Source organism: Mus caroli, chromosome 13 (genome assembly GCF_900094665.2).
Source record: "Mus caroli chromosome 13, CAROLI_EIJ_v1.1, whole genome shotgun sequence".
Classification (NCBI taxonomy): Eukaryota; Metazoa; Chordata; class Mammalia; order Rodentia; family Muridae; genus Mus; species Mus caroli.
Window position 1 is genome coordinate 40,093,114 of NC_034582.1, and position 17,419 is coordinate 40,110,532.

The 17,419-nt window shown below is 39.9% G+C and overlaps 1 protein-coding gene across 2 annotated transcripts in view; it reads left to right on the forward strand.

The window, feature by feature from the left end:
• The window catches only part of Jarid2 (jumonji and AT-rich interaction domain containing 2), a 184,813-nt gene that overhangs the window by 101,418 nt on the left and 65,976 nt on the right, over positions 1-17,419 (forward strand). Inside the window, exons 1-2 of one of the 2 annotated variants that reach the window (XM_029468328.1) lie at positions 5,707-5,889; positions 12,698-12,839. In XM_029468328.1, coding sequence (XP_029324188.1) covers positions 5,823-5,889; positions 12,698-12,839 — 209 coding nt within the window. In that variant the 5' untranslated portion in view covers positions 5,707-5,822. Of the gene's footprint in view, positions 1-5,706; positions 5,890-12,697; positions 12,840-17,419 lie in introns of those variants that run through there. The other variant, XM_021180733.2, reaches the window with a different exon arrangement.

Consider the following 17,419-nt stretch of genomic DNA (forward strand, 5'->3'; position numbering starts at 1 on the left):
CAGTACCAAGAGAAGCCCTACAGGATCTCCTTCACTCCAGACATAATCTTTCTGCAACAGAAAGCCCTATTTGTTTGGCTCCTGTTGTTTTTCTATTTCTAAAAGTGAAGTAGTAATTTTTCTCTCAGGAGTGTCAGTCTCAGAATTGGTGAGGATTCCTTTGAAGTCTTAGTAGAAAGCACACCCTGGAGAAGGTGACTGGGATTGAGGCAACTGCATGGAGGAGCAGACCACTTGGAAAGAATGAAGACTAGGTGTGCAACGTTCCAAGGTTCTGGATGTCAGGATCCATTCTAATACTACGAGCTATAGCTTTGACCCAGCCACATTGACTTTCCCCTTGCAGGCTATCCTCCATGGCGTGGGTAAGGAAGGACTGTTCTACAGGAGTAGGAGGAGGTCCGAATTAGCAGGTGCTCCTACCACTGTGTACAGTTGCTTGCCCTTGAGCTCTGTGAGCTGCCTTTGGTGGTAGTGGTTTAACTGCCTTTGTGCTGGCCATTACTGCATGAGAAAGGTTTCTGCTTACTCATTTGGAAGGAGAAACCTTATTTGGAGGGAAAAACAAAGAATGGAAAAATATCCAAATGGTGTAAATATGAAACAGTGGAAGAAAAAAACCTTTGGACCCTATTTTGAACAGTTATTTCAAACTGAAAGAGGGTATACTTTATAGTCATTCACATTACAATCTGTCAAGTCATATTAAGCCAGAATTCCTGGATTCTAGCCATCTCAAGCAATATTGAACACATCAAAAATTTTGAATGTGTTGGAATGAACATTGACATTGGATCTTAATTTTCGTTCTGTTAAGTAGCAGAAATAATCAGATTACCAGAAATAATCTGTAGCAGTAAGTTTACAGATTTTGCAGTATTTTTGGAGACTTTGATGGCTAAACATAATTAGGAAATCTGAAATCCAAAGTACCTCAAAAGCTGAGTTTTTTGAGCATCATAAGGGCTTTGGATTTCGTGGGCCTCGAGACATTGTTCTATGGTTTAGAACACTTGTGGTTTTTCTTGGGTGGGCTTGGCTGTCCTGAATCCAGCACTGAAGAGCAGACTGGCCTTGTACTTATCCTCTGCCCCCAGAGAGGAACACTTTTTTCTTGTAGATAAAAGGACCCTGGTGTGGTTACCAGCAACCACTCACATGGTAGCTCTGGTTGCACTTACATGGGTACTGATGATTTGTTTCTGATTTCCAAGTAAGTGCACTAAGTTCAAATGGCACACATACATGCAGACCTGGGTTTGATCCCCAGGACCCATATGGTACACTCTCTCTCTCTCTCTCTCTCTCTCTCTCTCTCTCTCTCTCTCNCACACACACACACACACACACACACACACACACACGTTAGCTTTGTCCCATTCATTGGGTATGGCAGAGAATGACTTTCTGATATTTATATGACATATTGTCTACATTGTATTTTTGGACCAGGAGATGTCTTTTTTCCCTTTGGATGAATGCATGGAAGGTCCTTGTGAAGTCTCTGTCAAAGAACCAAGGCTGTATGGTGTGTTCATCTCCCTAGTCCTGTGCAATGCAGAAAACCGAGTGTGAGTGCTGCAGGTCCAGGTGTTACCGAGTTAATAACCTAAAGAGTGATTTTCATTATGAATGGGTTTAGAAGCCATCTTGATGTGGCCTGGGAGTAAAGGAAGGTCTCAAAATTTACAATGGGGACCCAAAGAGGAGATAACAGGCAGTGTGCAATAAATACCAGGAATAGTTATAAACTGTGTTGAAACTCTTGTAAATAAATTGTTGCTTTCTGATATATAAACTTCTAAACATAACATTGCTGAAGTCTCACTGATTGTTGGCATCCATTTTTACTCTAGAAGCCCATTTTTACATTATTAAGTATATACTCTTGATTTGAATATGTGCAAGTATGCAGTCAGATATACAGATCAGAGATCAGCTTTCTCTGTCTATTCCCTTTCCACTATGGGGTCAGGCTGTTAGTCTTCCATTGCAAGTACTTTCATCCCCTGAGCCATTGTGCTAGCTGGTTTACTAGTTTAGAACAATACTAGCTGTGCATGAGCGAATCGAGTTAAAAGAACGAGATGATGCTCCTTCTTAAACAATACTTCAGTGTAAGTTTCATACGTTCATTGCTCCTTAAGTTCAAAGTTCATGCATTTCTCTTCTTGCCAGCAGCCCTCCAAATGTATTTCTCAGTGTTGTGTGAGTGCCTGTGTTGTATGAGTACATACTTTCAAAACATTGACCATCACATCTTTAACTTGATGTGGTTTTTTGTTGTCGTTGTTGCTTACCTCTTAAAATCAGTTGAGTGCTTTTCAGATATTTTAAAATTGATCTCCCAGCCTTACCCTTCCTCAATCAAAATGTATTCATTGGGATGCTTCCCTGCTGAATCTTGATCAGGATGCTGTCAGTGCTGCTGTTTCTTGAAGGAACAGCCTTCTCTCATTCGTGCTTTTCTGCCTATGGGCTGACAGTGGAGCAGTCAACATAAAGACTGCTGTTTGTGCATGGCTTTGGTGATTTTATAGTATCCTTGCATTTCATATCCACCCTAAGTGTGGGGTTCTACACCATATACTTGATCTAGTATTTCCTATCTATCCTGGAGAAGGATGAGGATCATCCCTTGGGAGGTCATGTTCTCTACAGAGAGGCCGACACCACAGCAGAAGGCTTTCCTCTAATGTGTGCCTGGCGGCCCCCCCACTCCTCATGGCTGTATGGCTTTAGCTTTCCTGGAAACTCAGCTCTGTAGGCTTTGCTTTATTTAACCCCCAACACGTGTTTACCTGCCTCTTCCTCCTGAATGCTGGTACCAATGCTGTGTCACCCTTACCTACCTGTTTTGTTCTTTCAATTATAGTTTTGGTCTCTTGGTCTTTTTGATGTTGTTCAGAGCAGGCAATGTTTAAAAAGCCTTGGGGCACTTGATTTTTGGAAGCTAATTAATAATACAACATAAGATCACAGACCCTTTCTATCTTGTTCTGCCTAGTAGGCCGTGTTCCTGTGACTTGCTCTAAGCCTACTCAGCCAGCAAGGACACTGGGACCAGAACATGCCATCTTGTTCTGCTTGTGCTGTCCTTAGAGAAATACCTCACCAGACTAGATTCTCTCTCTAATATGCTACAACTGCATAGAGGCATCTTTACTTTTCAAATTATCCCATTTTGCAAAGAGCCCTGGCATTTTTTAATCTGGCCTTCTGTTCTGTTTTGTGATGCCCACTTCAGGGTACTACCTCATTAATGACCACCATTTGATCCAATGGGAAAGGGAAACAGAGGGTTATGGTTAAGGTTAGAAATTGAGTATTATCTCTTCTGACTCATTTCCCCCACTATGAATGCTTTTTAGTTTAGTTGATTCTAGTGGTATTTTATTAGCACGAACAAACAAGTTAGCTGTATAAAATTTGTCACTCAACATGGATCACTCTTTTGAGTTACTACAATTATTGGCATTATTATGTAATTGTATGGGATGGCCCTGATGCCACATTGGTTATCAGCACAACTGCATTTATTACCCAGTATGTGCAGGCCTCCCTCCCCTCTTTGGCATTTTAAGAATTATCACGGCCATTTGGTAGGCTTTCAGACTATGTGTATACATAATGCTGCTTGGTAGAGAGCCAGTGCACTAAAGTTTAGTAAAATAAAAATCTAAACAAATAATTACATGCAATTGTCGGTGTACTTGATTTTAATAATAATGGTTTTAGTATATTTGGTTATTATATATTAATATCTTATTATATATTAATAAAAGTCAAATATTAGCACAGTGTATCCTTTTTTCCACCTTTTTGGATTGTGTGTTAATAAATCACACCCAGGTGACAGGATCATTACAAGAAATTGGTCAAAAGAACCATTAGGGTGTAGGCATCCTTTGACACTGTTGGGAGATTCGTACAGATGCCAAAGCTCATGGAAGACTCATATTTGTAAAACTTTATAGCCAGGAATGGTCTTGTATCTAGTCTTCCACTACTCAGGATGTGTGACAGGAGAATTGTCAGTTCAGTTCCATTCTGGACACGATGGTGATCTAAGGCCATCTTAGATCTTGGGGAGTATTAAGGGAAACGAGATTCTGAAACTTCATTTCTCTCCAACTGTATGTGTGATAGGTTTCCTCTATTGCACTTTCCCCAGAACTGGTCATCACCAAAGTACCTTGCCCATCTTCTTTCCAGTTTTCCACAGTGGGTGCTTTCAGTATTGAAGAGCCTAGAGAAGTCCTGCAAAGAGGGAGAAAGAGGGGTGGGGAGATTCTTGAATGGCCCCCTGTCTAAAGAGACATGGTAACTTGGAGTGTGGTTGGAAACCAGACTGTTCTAAGCCACAGCTTTATCATTTATACAATAGAGCCACACCATTCCATATGTGGGTATTACAGGCTTCAGAGGAGATTGTCACTTCCCTGTTCAGGAAGTGCTGAAATGCAGGACATTTCTTAGGTGATCTAAGAAATGACCATAGTAACTGTCAGGCATCACACCGCAGGGAAGCCAGTATCTGCCTTTACCATTTGCAATTAAATTATGACTGTATCGTAAGAGCCCAGAAAGATAAAAACAGAGTCAACTTCTTAGGCTGCGGTGTTCCAGGCCTTGAGTGTGAACTTTGATTCAGTGCCCTGTTCCTGCTTTTAGCCACCATCTTTACCTTTCTTGGAAGGACATAAAGAGAAGCATGTGGGTAGTGTAAAGCGTGTATTCTGCACATCAGCATCGTCAGATGAAGCTCAAAAGCTTCAAAGGAAATAAATGACGTTGAAAATCAAAAAAGACACACACACACACACACACACACACACACACACACACACACACCCTCCAGCTACTGGAGGCCAGTTGGATGCCTGCCTTTTTCACCCCTCTCAGCAGCTGCCAGGCTACAGAGCCTGTTTTGTGAAAGATCCTCAAGAAACAATGAGGAAAACAGCTTCAGCTTGATTAGATTAGATCAATTTATGTGCCTGGGGAGGGGCCTAGGCAGGGCTGGGGGAGGGGTGTCCTGTGCTGGCAGTGGCCCATGCCTGCCTATTCGGTCACTTCATAAGTAATGAAGCTCCCGTGGTGGCTGGAATTGAAGGAAGGGGGAGGGAGGAGGTGGAGGAGGAGCATGTGAAGAGAGATTTCTGCAGTCTGTCTGGAGAGCTGCCCAGGGTTCCCAGCCAAAAAAACAAACAAAAATAAATAAAAGCCAAGTGCTGAATGACACAGATTATGATATTAAAAAGGGATACCATTGAAACATTGCCCTGTTTCCTACTGTTGTTGGAAATGGGTGTGTGCAGAAGCGAGGGGCGGTTAGTGCACTGTACAGCAGGCCATTCCTTGGACACAAAAGTCCGTTCAATTAAATTGTGAATGCCCCTCGCCAACATGTCCCCTCCCCCCCTCGTGCCAGAAATTCTGTAATTTTGATTTGTCTGCATTGCAGGTCATGGAAATAGCAAGATGGAAAAGCTAGTTTCTTTTGCCTTTTCTCATTTTAATTCATCAAAATGGTAAAAAGCGGGGAGGGGGAAAGTCAGCCAGATGCCCCCTCCTTTTCAGTGTTCAATTCTCTTCCAGGCACATAAATAATCTTCTCTCCCGACTGTCTCCCCTCCCCCTTGGCCCCCGCTGGTGTTCGGCTGTCCTATTGCCGCGCGGAATCTGCACTGCCGCTTGCTTATTACGTACAGGGGAGGATTGTTGACAAGTGCTCCGGAGCCTGCCTCACTGCGCTCTCCCTTCCTCCCTCCCTTCCTCTGTCCTTCTTCCTCTGTCTCTGCAATGATCCGGCTCTGAGGATGGCTGCTCCACGGGTCTGTCAGGTGCAGTTTTTGGTGGCTTATCTTGAGGAACCTGGGATAGAAGGTCTGTTCCTATAAATAAAAGAAAAAACAAATAGCTTGTGATTCATTTCAGTCTGATTTGGCTTTTGTTGGAGAAATAGGCCTTTGTGGGTTTTCCTGCTAGGGGTCCCGATTATATATCCATTATGGATGGCAAGGGACACACACACACACACACACACACACACACGTAGTATTTAAAGTGTTTTGATTTAACAGTATTTTAGATTTTTATATCTTCCCTAAGGGTAATGGTGGCTCCTAAGATACCATGGAAATTTACAAGAGAGAATTAATGTCGTTCTTAGCACATTAAGCTCTGTTGACCATTTTGACCAAATCTGCAGTTTAAATCAGGCTTGTATGAATTTAGACGTTTCTCTGAGGATTGACCAGCCATTCAGCAATAGCAGATTTCTGTGTTAATATTAATATGCCAATGTATTTGTTTATTTGCCATCGTTTAGAAATAGATGCTTCATGAAAGTTAAGTGACTTCATTCTTACCCTACATCTAGTTGCTTTTATAAATAGAATGTTCGGTTTCATTTCCCTCATTTCATTCTTTTCATGTTATTCTTCCCTTAAAAGATGGAGGAAACTGAGGCATGTGAGTAGAAGCCCCATCCTCATGTGATTCTGGCTATACCAGAATGCTTTATACTCGGTATTGCTTTGTTTTTAATTTTTGTACATCATTCCATATTTTCATTAGTGTGCATAAAGTCAGGTGTACCACTGGTCTGGTTGTGGGGCACATTATAGCCACATTCCTATAGTCTTGTCTTGTACAGCTTTTCATTTTATTTCAGTATTGGAAAGACTGTTCATCTGGGTAGCAGTAGGCCTTGGTAACTTGTTTGCTATTCGTGGATATGCTTCTGTTTGGACTCTCAATATTGTCATTTGAAAAGTGGGTGGGCAGTTGATTTGTTGGTATGCAATTGAGATAATTAGGTGCTTGGAAGAAATTCACAACCCGGCCAACAAAACAAAAGAAAACATAACTTGGACCTTAATATGTTTAGTGTATCCATGAGCTGTTGTTAAAGATATAGCTGATAAACACATCCATAAATTGGTGTGGATCATATGTGGCTTTGGTAATTATAAGCAAGGATTAGTTCACAAACTGTTTAAGTTTATGGAGTTCAATGAAGGCCTGCAAGCCAGATACTTGAGAACTGGTTTCATTTTGGTGCGTGCAGTTGGGTAAATTCACTGAAATGAAGCTTTAAAGTTCTAAACAGTTGCACACATTCCAATTTCTTGTAGAAATCTTTATCTGTATGGAGCACCAAAATAAGTCTTGTAAACAGTCTCACTGATTTTTTTTTTTTTTTTAAAGCTCTTGTGCCTGTCCTCATAGCTCTGAGTTCCATTGTTCTGTAGTTCATTTTCCACAGTAGCCCAACAATCCCAGTAGTGCCTGTCATGTGCTCTTTCCTTAATATAGACGGTAGCTTTTGACCTGAGATGGTCAGTACTGGGCCTTAAATGCTGGGAAATCATTTTTGTAGGTGGGGATCCAAGCTGTTGGTTGTTTGTAAGTAGGTTGCATGGTAGGCATGTGCTTAACCTGTGTGTCAGTGTGAATTGGAGACAGATACTGGGATGGTAGGTATATCTAGAAGTCAGAGCCTGAGATAGTGGAGTGGACTCCATCTGGAGGTAGAGTTTGCCATTGTAGAGCTCTGAAGGTGCTTGAGGGCAGTCTTGAACCCTACTTATTCTAATTGCTGGGAAAGTCATGATTAGCATGAGTGAGTGAAAGGGAGAATTAATTACTATAGTGTCAGGTTAATTAATATAATCTGTGCTTGATCTTTGACCCAAAGAAATGAGGGTGTATGCTAAAATAAGTGCACTGATAGCCCCTGGGCTGTTTCAGTTTGTTGTTGTTTTGGAGACCCGAGATTTAAAAGAAAATGTGTATATAAAGTTCATTTATTTGCTTTGTTTGGTATTTGTTATTAGAGCCCTCTTTCTCCTTGGGATCATTGGTTAAGATGCTTGAAGAAGGGGTATCTTTTGTCTTTGGGTGATGTGGTTCTCTTTCATCCAGAGCTCAAGTCATACAGACTGGGACCCATTTTGTAAAGCTGCTGCACTATATTGAGATGGCCACAGGGCTTTTGGTGAGGAATATGGTTCAAGGTGAGGAAATGTTTTGTTGGCAGCACGTGATACCTTGCTTGCATAGAAATAAATAGCTTTTCCAGTAGCCCAGATTTTTCCTGACACCATGTTGGGCTATTGCTTCTTTTATCAAAATAATGGCCTTGGAAAAGAGAATTTAAATTTCTGAATAATAATGTCTGTGGAAGCTGAGATTGGTGGTGGGTAAAGAAAGGTCTCATGTAGACTTTTGGTATATAAATCAGAATTTATATCTATGTGTTCGAGATGTGACAGAAATGATGAACAAAACTCAGTCTTACCTTTCCATAGTTTGATCTATTTTGAGGTTCCACAGAGGCTGGTATTTTGATTACATTTTCTTGACTAAAATGGGAAATCTCTTATGCTGATTTGAGAGGAGACAAAGGGGAGTCTCAGTTGGCTGAGGGGTTGCTCTCATGAGAGAGAAGGATAATTATTTTCTGTAATCCAGGGTAGGAAGCCATTTTCATTTGCGCCTCATTGACCACAAGTGTCACTTACATCCTGCCTTATGACTATCATTTGTTATCAGCCACATCAGAGTGGATCTGGTATGGGCTTCCCAGGCTCTGTCCTGCTCACCCCTGCCCTTCCGGTTGTGTTGGATGTTCAATGCTGACCTGCATATGTACAGTTGAGGGTTAATATCTGTCCACATTCATGTGTGAAGCTGGTTCGGCATCAGAATGCCTGCTCTGTTTGTAAAGCAGACAACCCAGTGTTTCTTTCTAAGTCTGAGAGAACCAAGACTGTGTTTTTTTACTAGTAATGGCGGCAAACCAAGCATTCTGATTACCTAAGAGAGGTTCCTTGCATTAACCAAGAAGGCTGCTATTAAAATTTTCCTCCCAACTACAAGTGAACACATATGTGCGGGCACATACAGAATGATAAATTGCTATTGAAAGCGAAAGCTCTTTGGGTGCTTGACTGTTTAATATGTAATGTGATACCTTGTGTCACGGTGGCAGACAGCATTGGCTCTATAATAGAGAATCACCTTTTGTGCATACTTCCTACAGCAAAGCTAAAAACATTGACTCTCCCTAATATGCTAATAAGTTTTGTGTGCTCCAGATGTTTGAGAGACATTGGAACAGCTTCAAAGCCCTCCTTGTTTTCATTTCTTTTTAACCCTTCTTTTGACACTGTCTTTAATAGAGTTTTCCTCTAGTTTTGTATTCTGCCATGTCTTCTTTGTGTCTAAAACACAGTAAGTGCTCTGTACTATTTTTTTTTTAGATGTTAGAAAACAATTGTGTTTATACATTTGTGTTGTATAATCTAGATTTACCATTTATTGCTTAAAGATCCTTTAGTTGAAGAAGGCATTCATTTTCATGTAAGGGAAACAGGGATCATGTACACAGAATTTCCATCATGCATTTAATCTACTCCTCTCTGCTACTGTTCTAGACTGTGGTGCTGGAGGGTTTTTCAATTGTTGCTAATTTAGGAGATGAGCTGAAAAGCCACTGAGCTTGCAGAGGCCCTTGGTAGCAGCATGCTGCTGTGTTTAATTTCTTGAAGGGGTTTTCTGGGTAATATGGTGGTGGACTAGTAGTATCCAGGCTATATCCGGTTGTTGGTGGTGGCAGACCCAATTTCTGAGCTGTCTCTATGCCAGTGATTCTGACTGTTTGATTCAGCTCATATTTATTGCTTTTGTGAAAGACAATAGACTGGTTTAATTTAAGTTTAACCTACTGAATATTAATGGAGGAGAAGAAACGTACAGAAGCTGGATCTTTGGGCCCTTCAGTTTCCTCTCTGTTAACCTCCAGTCTCCAACAAACATTTGTGTTAGCATTTGCAGAGGTGGGGAGTGAGGGTAGGGATTGTGAGGGGTCTGGAAAATGTAAACTGTGGGGTCTGTGTATGGGAAGGGAATATTTCTACTCTACTAAAAATAATAATTTACATCATTGGTGGCTGTGCAGTGTTACACAGGAGAAAGAAAAGGCACAATATACATATCTTGTGTTGTCATGATCGCTATTCTGCCCTGTGGCATCATACTCCATTCTGCAGATGCAGGTCTCCTAGTTCAGGCAGGCTTTATTTAGTCTAAATATTAGAAAATTTGATAGTTGGAGATGTAAAAAAAAGTAAGGAGGAGATGGGGAAAAAAGAATAAGGAAATAAATTGGGGATGAATGCTTTATTTAAGCATATTGATGAGGAAACTTAAAAATGAGTATAATTTTCTGAATGATTTTTATACAGAATGGAAGTATTGAAATTGAAAATATTGATCACGCACAGAATACAGTCAGCTCTGCTCCCTCTTTAAGGGTCTTATTCAAACACTAGCTCTATGTTGCTCTCTCTAGTTCAGGTTTCCCTCATTGTATGACTTGGAACGTGAAAAGCTGGGAGTGCCCTGAAGGTATGAGAGTTTGATGAGGCCTGTGGATAGTGGAGCCCCCATTTCTATTGCATTAATGACGCACGGCTTCCCTTAGGATCAGAACAGCTTTATTCCTCCTTACTTCACACTGAGTGCTTAATTTCTGCTAAAATTCTAAGAGAGATCGCATACCATTTCCCCATGCATTCTCCTAATAGTTTGCTTTTGGGTAGAGGTCATTTTAAGGCATTTTGTACTTTAGATGTGTACTTCCCTCAGTTCTTTCCTACTCTGCTTGTTGGTTTGGGTTTTTGTGTTTTTTTTTTTTTTNCTCTAAAATGTACAAAGGAATTATGATTTATTATAATCGTCAAAAGGCTAATAATTCTGCCCTTGGCTGAAGTATATGTGTGTGCGTGTGTATGTATTTTAACGATGGAGCCTAAATTTGACCTTTTTTTTTTTTTTTTTTTTTTTTTTGGTTTTTTTTTTTTTTTTTTTTTTTTTTGTTCGGTTTATATTTACCCTTTTACCTGATTCTTGGAAGCCTCTCGGCAGAACTATTGAGAAAAGGTACATATATATAAACATGTACTATGGTTATGAAGACCACTCTGAATTGTTGCCTATAATTAGAGTCAGTTGCCTGGGTTCTTCTTGTTCAAGTTTACTTCAGCTTAGTAGTAGCTCATGAACAATAGGTCTTCCATTAACTGACATTAGTCATGGATTCCAACTAGCATGACCTCACCTGGGAACAGTAGTTGTGCAGAATTGGGCACATGTGCATCTGGGACATGTTCAAATTGGACAAGTTCTTTTTGTGTGGAGTTCCTGGTAAAGCAGGAATAAAGCTTCCAATCTGTTAGCTTACCGTTCTAAAGGACCTTCCTCAGTGTCAGGGACAGTAGTCTCTCTTCTGATCACTTACCCATCCCCACCCAGTTTGTATCCCATTGTTCCTTAGTTTCTTTCCACTATCCAATTAGAGTTTCATCGTAGTTTCATATTTTTATTTATGTGTTGGTGATTTTATTCTTTTCCTATCACTTGTTCCTTACTTGATGTGTAAAGTCTTTATGACCATATATGTGTTGTTCTTTGTTTGCATATCCTAAAGTCAATATAGTAGACATTTTGAAAACTTTTCACCTTTTTTTCTGATGAATTTTCCTGTATATATAAACATGTACTATTTAATCATGATAAAAAAATACAGTTAGGTATACTACAATTGGAGGTGGGATATCATAATTTTTATTTCCTAGTCGTTCCCCTTTCTTGCTAAGATATTGAACCGGACTTCACTGCTGAACTACATTCTGGCCCCAGTCACATGTCTAATGGCGTTGGAAATCATATTTGTATAATTCCAGTATTGGTGTGCTAATATACTGCTAATAAATGATATTTTGGATATATATATATATATATATATGTATATAATTAATTTTTTTAGATTTGCAAAGAACAAATAGGTGAAATTAGGAACCACTAACACCATTTAATCCTTTCTGCTGTTATATTTGGTGATTGCTGCTTCTGGCATCCTGTGGTGGACCTTTCCATGTTTGTGTCCACAGGAGTGCATCCATGGTACTGTGTATGGATTAGAACTTCTGATCTAGAGAGCAATTGTTCTTTGACTAGGTCTGAGACAATACTGGGTACAAGCTACCTTGTTAAGGGCTCTATTTGGGTTTCCAGTTTGCCTGTAAGATGTGTTTATGATGTTTCTGTGGGTAGCTGGTATTGGTCGATTTTTGTTATAAAGTAAATATTTACCAGTTAGTAGCTATTTAGAAATAACTCATTGGGTTTTTATGATAATTGTCACATCTTTTCTAGCCTTGAGGCACAAGAGATGTTCAAAATAAAATGTACTTTAGTCAGGTCTCTATCTAATCGGTAGCATTTTAGATGCTGAAACAATAAATAGGATCACTCATTCAGGCCAGACTGCACTGCCTATTGAGATCCTTTCTCTGTATCAAAACCCCAATCCATCTCCACTCAGTCATTTCCCCCCCACCCCCACCCCCACCCCCTACACTCCTCAAAGAGCGCGCGCGCGTGCGTGCGTGCGTGTGTGTGTGTGTGTGTGTGTGTGTGTGTGTGTCTTGAATTTCCTTGTTAATTGTTTCCTTCTTAAGCTTTTGATTTCTCTTATGGAATGAGGCTAAATTTTCGTTACCCCCTTTAAAGGATTGTATGTGCATGTAAGTTTTCTGTCCTTGTCAGCTTGGGCACAGGGTAGAAGGAAAAGTGCTGCTCTGATGTAATGTGTTTAAGTGTTTGTCCCTTTTCTCACCTGTAGGGCTTCTTGGTAATGCCCAGGCTAAGGCATTAGGACCAGCCTCAGAGCAGTCAGAGAACGAGAAGGATGATGCCTCCCAAGTGTCCTCTACTAGCAACGATGTTAGTTCTTCAGATTTTGAAGAAGGGCCTTCGAGGAAAAGGTTAGTACCCAAGCATTAGTGAATGAATAAATCATGGGGCAGGGACTGTCAATTCAGTTGCTAATGTTTGCCACGTGGGAGCAAGTGTGAATCTACTACAGGAGTCAGAACCAAAGCTTTCCCAGTAACCATCCTCAAAAACAAAGATGGATAAAAGTCATTAATGGCCTTGGTGAAATTTGTTCCTGCCTGTGACACCATGCTGGCCAGAAGAGGGAATCAGATATTATTATAGATGGTTGTGAGCCACTAAGTGGTACTGAGAATTGAACTCAAGGACCCCTGGAATAGCAGCCAACCCCCCCCCCCCCCCCCTTTTTTTTTTTTTTTTTGAGTCAGGGTTTCTCTGTATAGTCCTGGCTGTCCTGGAACTCACTTTGTAGACCAGGCTGGCCCTGAACTCAGAAATTCACTTGCCTCTGCCTCCCAAGTGCTGGGATTAAAGGCGTGTGTCACCATTGCCCTGCTGCAGCCAATCCTCTTAACAGCTGAATTATTTCATGAGCCCATCAAATTTATTCTTAATCAGCAGCCGTTTTGAAATCTGTATTAAATGAGTTTTTATCATTTCTGAAGATTTTTTTTTCCCAAAATGATAGAGACTTCCTGTGGTATTATTAGCAAATAATTGTTCTTGTCATGAAAATAGGAATTTACTGTCTACAACCTTAATATGTCTGATTTTAACCAAGCTGTTTTTATATGATTTTTCTACATAGTTTAAGATAGTTCAGTAAGGTGGTAGGCTAATGCTATTTCAAGATTTGTGGCAGTGAAATTACATAACAGTTCCAACTGGGTCTTTAAAGATCTTTGCTAGCAGCCACCCTATTTTATGTCTTATTGTCCACCCCCTTTAAAATTTACTTTTCAATTTGCATTTGAAAGATAGTCATAAAGATATGACTATAATTTTGCTGTGCAGGTGCTCAGAATTGAACTCAGGACCTTTGGAAGAACAATCAGTTCTCTTAACTGCTGAGGCACCTCTCTAGCCCCTATGACTATATTTTAAAAGGAAAAAAGTTTCCTTGGTTTGAGCTTCTTTTCTTGGTTGATTCATCTTGACTATAATGACCCTTTGGAAACAATTTAGATGTCTATGTTTAATGAAGTACAGAGAAAAATTAGGTGAAGGAAGTTAGCCATGATTTGTGCTTGCAAGTTGAGATGCATAGCTCAAATTCTGGATTTGCCTTCCTTTCCTTGGTGTCTAATAGCACATGGTCTATGTTGGGTCTGTATAATAACTTCTCCTAGTCATTGTCTTGAACCTCTCAATAGTGTCTCACATTGCTGTTCTGTATGTTAGCAGATTTAAACACACATCAGAGGCGTCGTCAAACTTTGTACTAGGCTTGTACTTTTCTATGACGAACCTTTTACTATATACCATAAGGAGCCTCTTTCCCCATTTGTAAAGGGAACCATCACTAGAACTGAAGGCTGGAAAAACTAGATACATTGGAATGTGTGAAAGTATTTGTGCTTTTTAGCATGGGTGGTATCCATGTCCCTGACATCAGCTTTCACCTGCATTTGGAGAGTGCATTTTTGAGTCAACGGTTATATAAGCCAATATTCACTATTGTGTGACTGACCATCCACCCCTCCCAGTGTCTCATTCTCTTGGATGACAGTGATGGTGGCCTTTTCTTTTTATGTATTACGTGGTTGGTGCACTCGAGTGCTAAGTAGTTATTTAATCTGAATTTATAGGACAGTAGAAATAGAAAATAACTGTAGAGTTAAGATTTAATTAGTGCAAATCTTTTTCTATTGCATTAAATAGTGCTCCACTGTTGCAGGGTGCTAGAGCTGGTTTAGCAGTACAGAGCTCTTGGTCTCTTGTAGAGGACCAGGGCCTGATTCTCAGCACCCATATGGTATGGCTCAGAACCACCTGTCGCTCCAGGTTCAGGGATCTGGCTTATGCACGTGGCAGCTTACTCACATGCAGGGGAAACATTCACACACATAAAAGTAAACTTTAAAAAAAAAAATCAAAGCAAAAGATTTCATTGTCGCAAACGAAAAAGCAAGGCAGGAGAGTAGAATTAATTACAGCATCTGTTGGAGCTAACAGTCAAACTCTGTTAGTAAAACTTACTAGGCATGTGTGTGGCTTATGGTTAGATAGGTGATACTGGCTTTTTATCACTTTTGCAAAATGTGATTTTGTTTTTTAATTACATGTATGGGTGCGTCTTTGTGGGTTGTGTACATGAGTTGTAGAAGCTGGTTGTTGGATCCCTCTGTAATGGAGGCCATCTGATTTGGTGCTGTGAATCGAATTTGAGTCTTCGAAAGAGCAGTACATGCTTTTAATTGTTCAGCCATCTACTTAGCCCCTAATTATGCTAGTGTGAGACACTCCTTTACTCAAAGTTGGATTATAGACTTGAATCTGTTAGGTTTACAGTGTGAAGAAATACTTTGTTTTGGTTTTGTTCCATATTTAGTGGGTAGTCTTTGGCTTTTTTTTTTTTTTAAATTAGAATAGATGAATTGGAATTCCTGCAGATTGTTCGTTTTAGTATTTAGAGTCCATTATTTGCATTGTATTTGATATTTAGAATTTCTGGGACAAAAATACTCAGCCTTAAAAGTCCAGGGTCATGATTTATATATCTGCTTTGCAGTTAACCTTATTTCTTTTCTGATCTGAAGTGTGGTGATTGATAGCTTATCCTTTTACCATTTAGTTACTGCTGCTGTGTGAATGGTCTTAGTTAACCTGTTTCACATATGTTAGGGAAAGAAGACAGTAGAGGAGAGTGAGGTCGTGCTGTTGACTCATTCTAGAGTCTATATGCATTTGAATGCATCTTATGCATCTTACTCATGAAGAGCAATATTTGTAATGATAATTCTTACATACTACAAAAATTGTCTGTTGTTTAAGATGACCTTGTGCTCTCTCTAATGTTCTCTTCGAGAAATCAGGTTAAGCTGTATATACTCAGTATACTTGTGCCATAGTTGATCCCTGATATAGTTAGAAGGCAGAAAATAGTAGAACGTGTGGTTCTTTCTGAGTCTGTATTATTTCTATTTCAAAAGCCCAATATGTTCCTTTTATCCTGTCCATTAAAGATATCATTGAAGCCAGTCTTCATGGAAGACAAAGCTGCCCTGGAGTTTTCTGCTCCTTCCGGCTGTGTTTTCAAATGAAGGCTGGACACTTGCAATACAACTGAGTGCTCCTGTGGGGTTTTCGTTTATATGTTAATTAATTGAATGAGGTGGTTCCGGCTGTCTGTGAAACTGCCCTCAGCCTTCCCAGCAGTGTAATTAGTTATGTGTCCTTATTCTTGACCTTCCATTCCTTTTTTTTTTTAAATGGGTGATATTTATAATATACATCAGGGTTTTCTGTTCCTGTATTTGTTTAAGTTCAAAAAAATTGATGATGACCATGCTTAGACCTTTCCCTTAAGCTGTCTGTCTCATTCATTCAGGCAGTCTTGTGGAGGGAACATTTACAAGTATTTCAGTGTGTGTAGAAACAAAGATGAAGAGATTTAGGCCAATATGGTGCAGAGTAGTGGAGAGGACAACATTTTAGAGGAGTAGTTGTGAAGATAAGCTGATAACCACAGTTATCAAATGAGCCAGCTGAGTTGGAAGAGAATAAAGGTGTGTGGTATATACCGTCTGTGTGTCTGATAGTCACTGTCACCACCAGTAATGGTTGTGATAGGGTGGCTGCAGGATTACCAGAGAGTTTTTGTTTGCGTGCTGTGCTATGTCTCTTCACCATTTCCTGGCACAACAATCTGTAGGCAGAGGAAATACAAGAGCCCTTTCCCCGGTTTTGAAGTGAACTAATGTCATGAAAAGGATCTTTATGGTGAATGGTAGTGATTTTCCTGTACTGAGCTAATGCATGCCTTCAGATATCAGGAGTGGTGCAAATTATAGTTTATAAAAACAGGTGTTGAACAGATTCCATGGAGACTATTCATGCCTTAGTCATCTTTTTAGCTTTGGTAGAGGCCCTCGTTCATAATGCCAAAATCTCTGACAGGAAGGTAGTCTTCCAGCATAAATCACGCCTTTAAAAAGGAAATGTTATCTATGAAACTAGATAAAACGCTGTCAGCGTAGGGCATAGAAGAAAGGAAATCTTGCTTTAGATTATTATATTTAAAGTGGCTTTTAAAAATTCCCGGGTTTGTGTGATATCATGACTGAATCCAGTTAACTTCTGGATATGAATACCTGTGAGCGTTCTCTAGTAGATTGGGTCTTAAAGCATCTTTTTGTCAAAACTCATTGCTGGTATTGTTCAGGGTTAAATGTACTAACTTATTGGAACCTCTAAAATAAATAGACAAACAAAAGATCACTGTGGAAGTAAATAGTGATGTATTTATTTAAACTCTTCTTCTTACACACACACACACGCACCCGTGTCTCCTGGAACTTGCTCTATATATAGACCATACTGATTTGGAATCCACCTGCCTGTGTTTCTCCAGTGCTGAGATTAAAGGGTTCACCCTGCCCTATGTATTTAGCACTGGTTACTTTCTTTGCTTTAGATCTAATGCCCTGGCATTTAAAAAAAAAAAAAA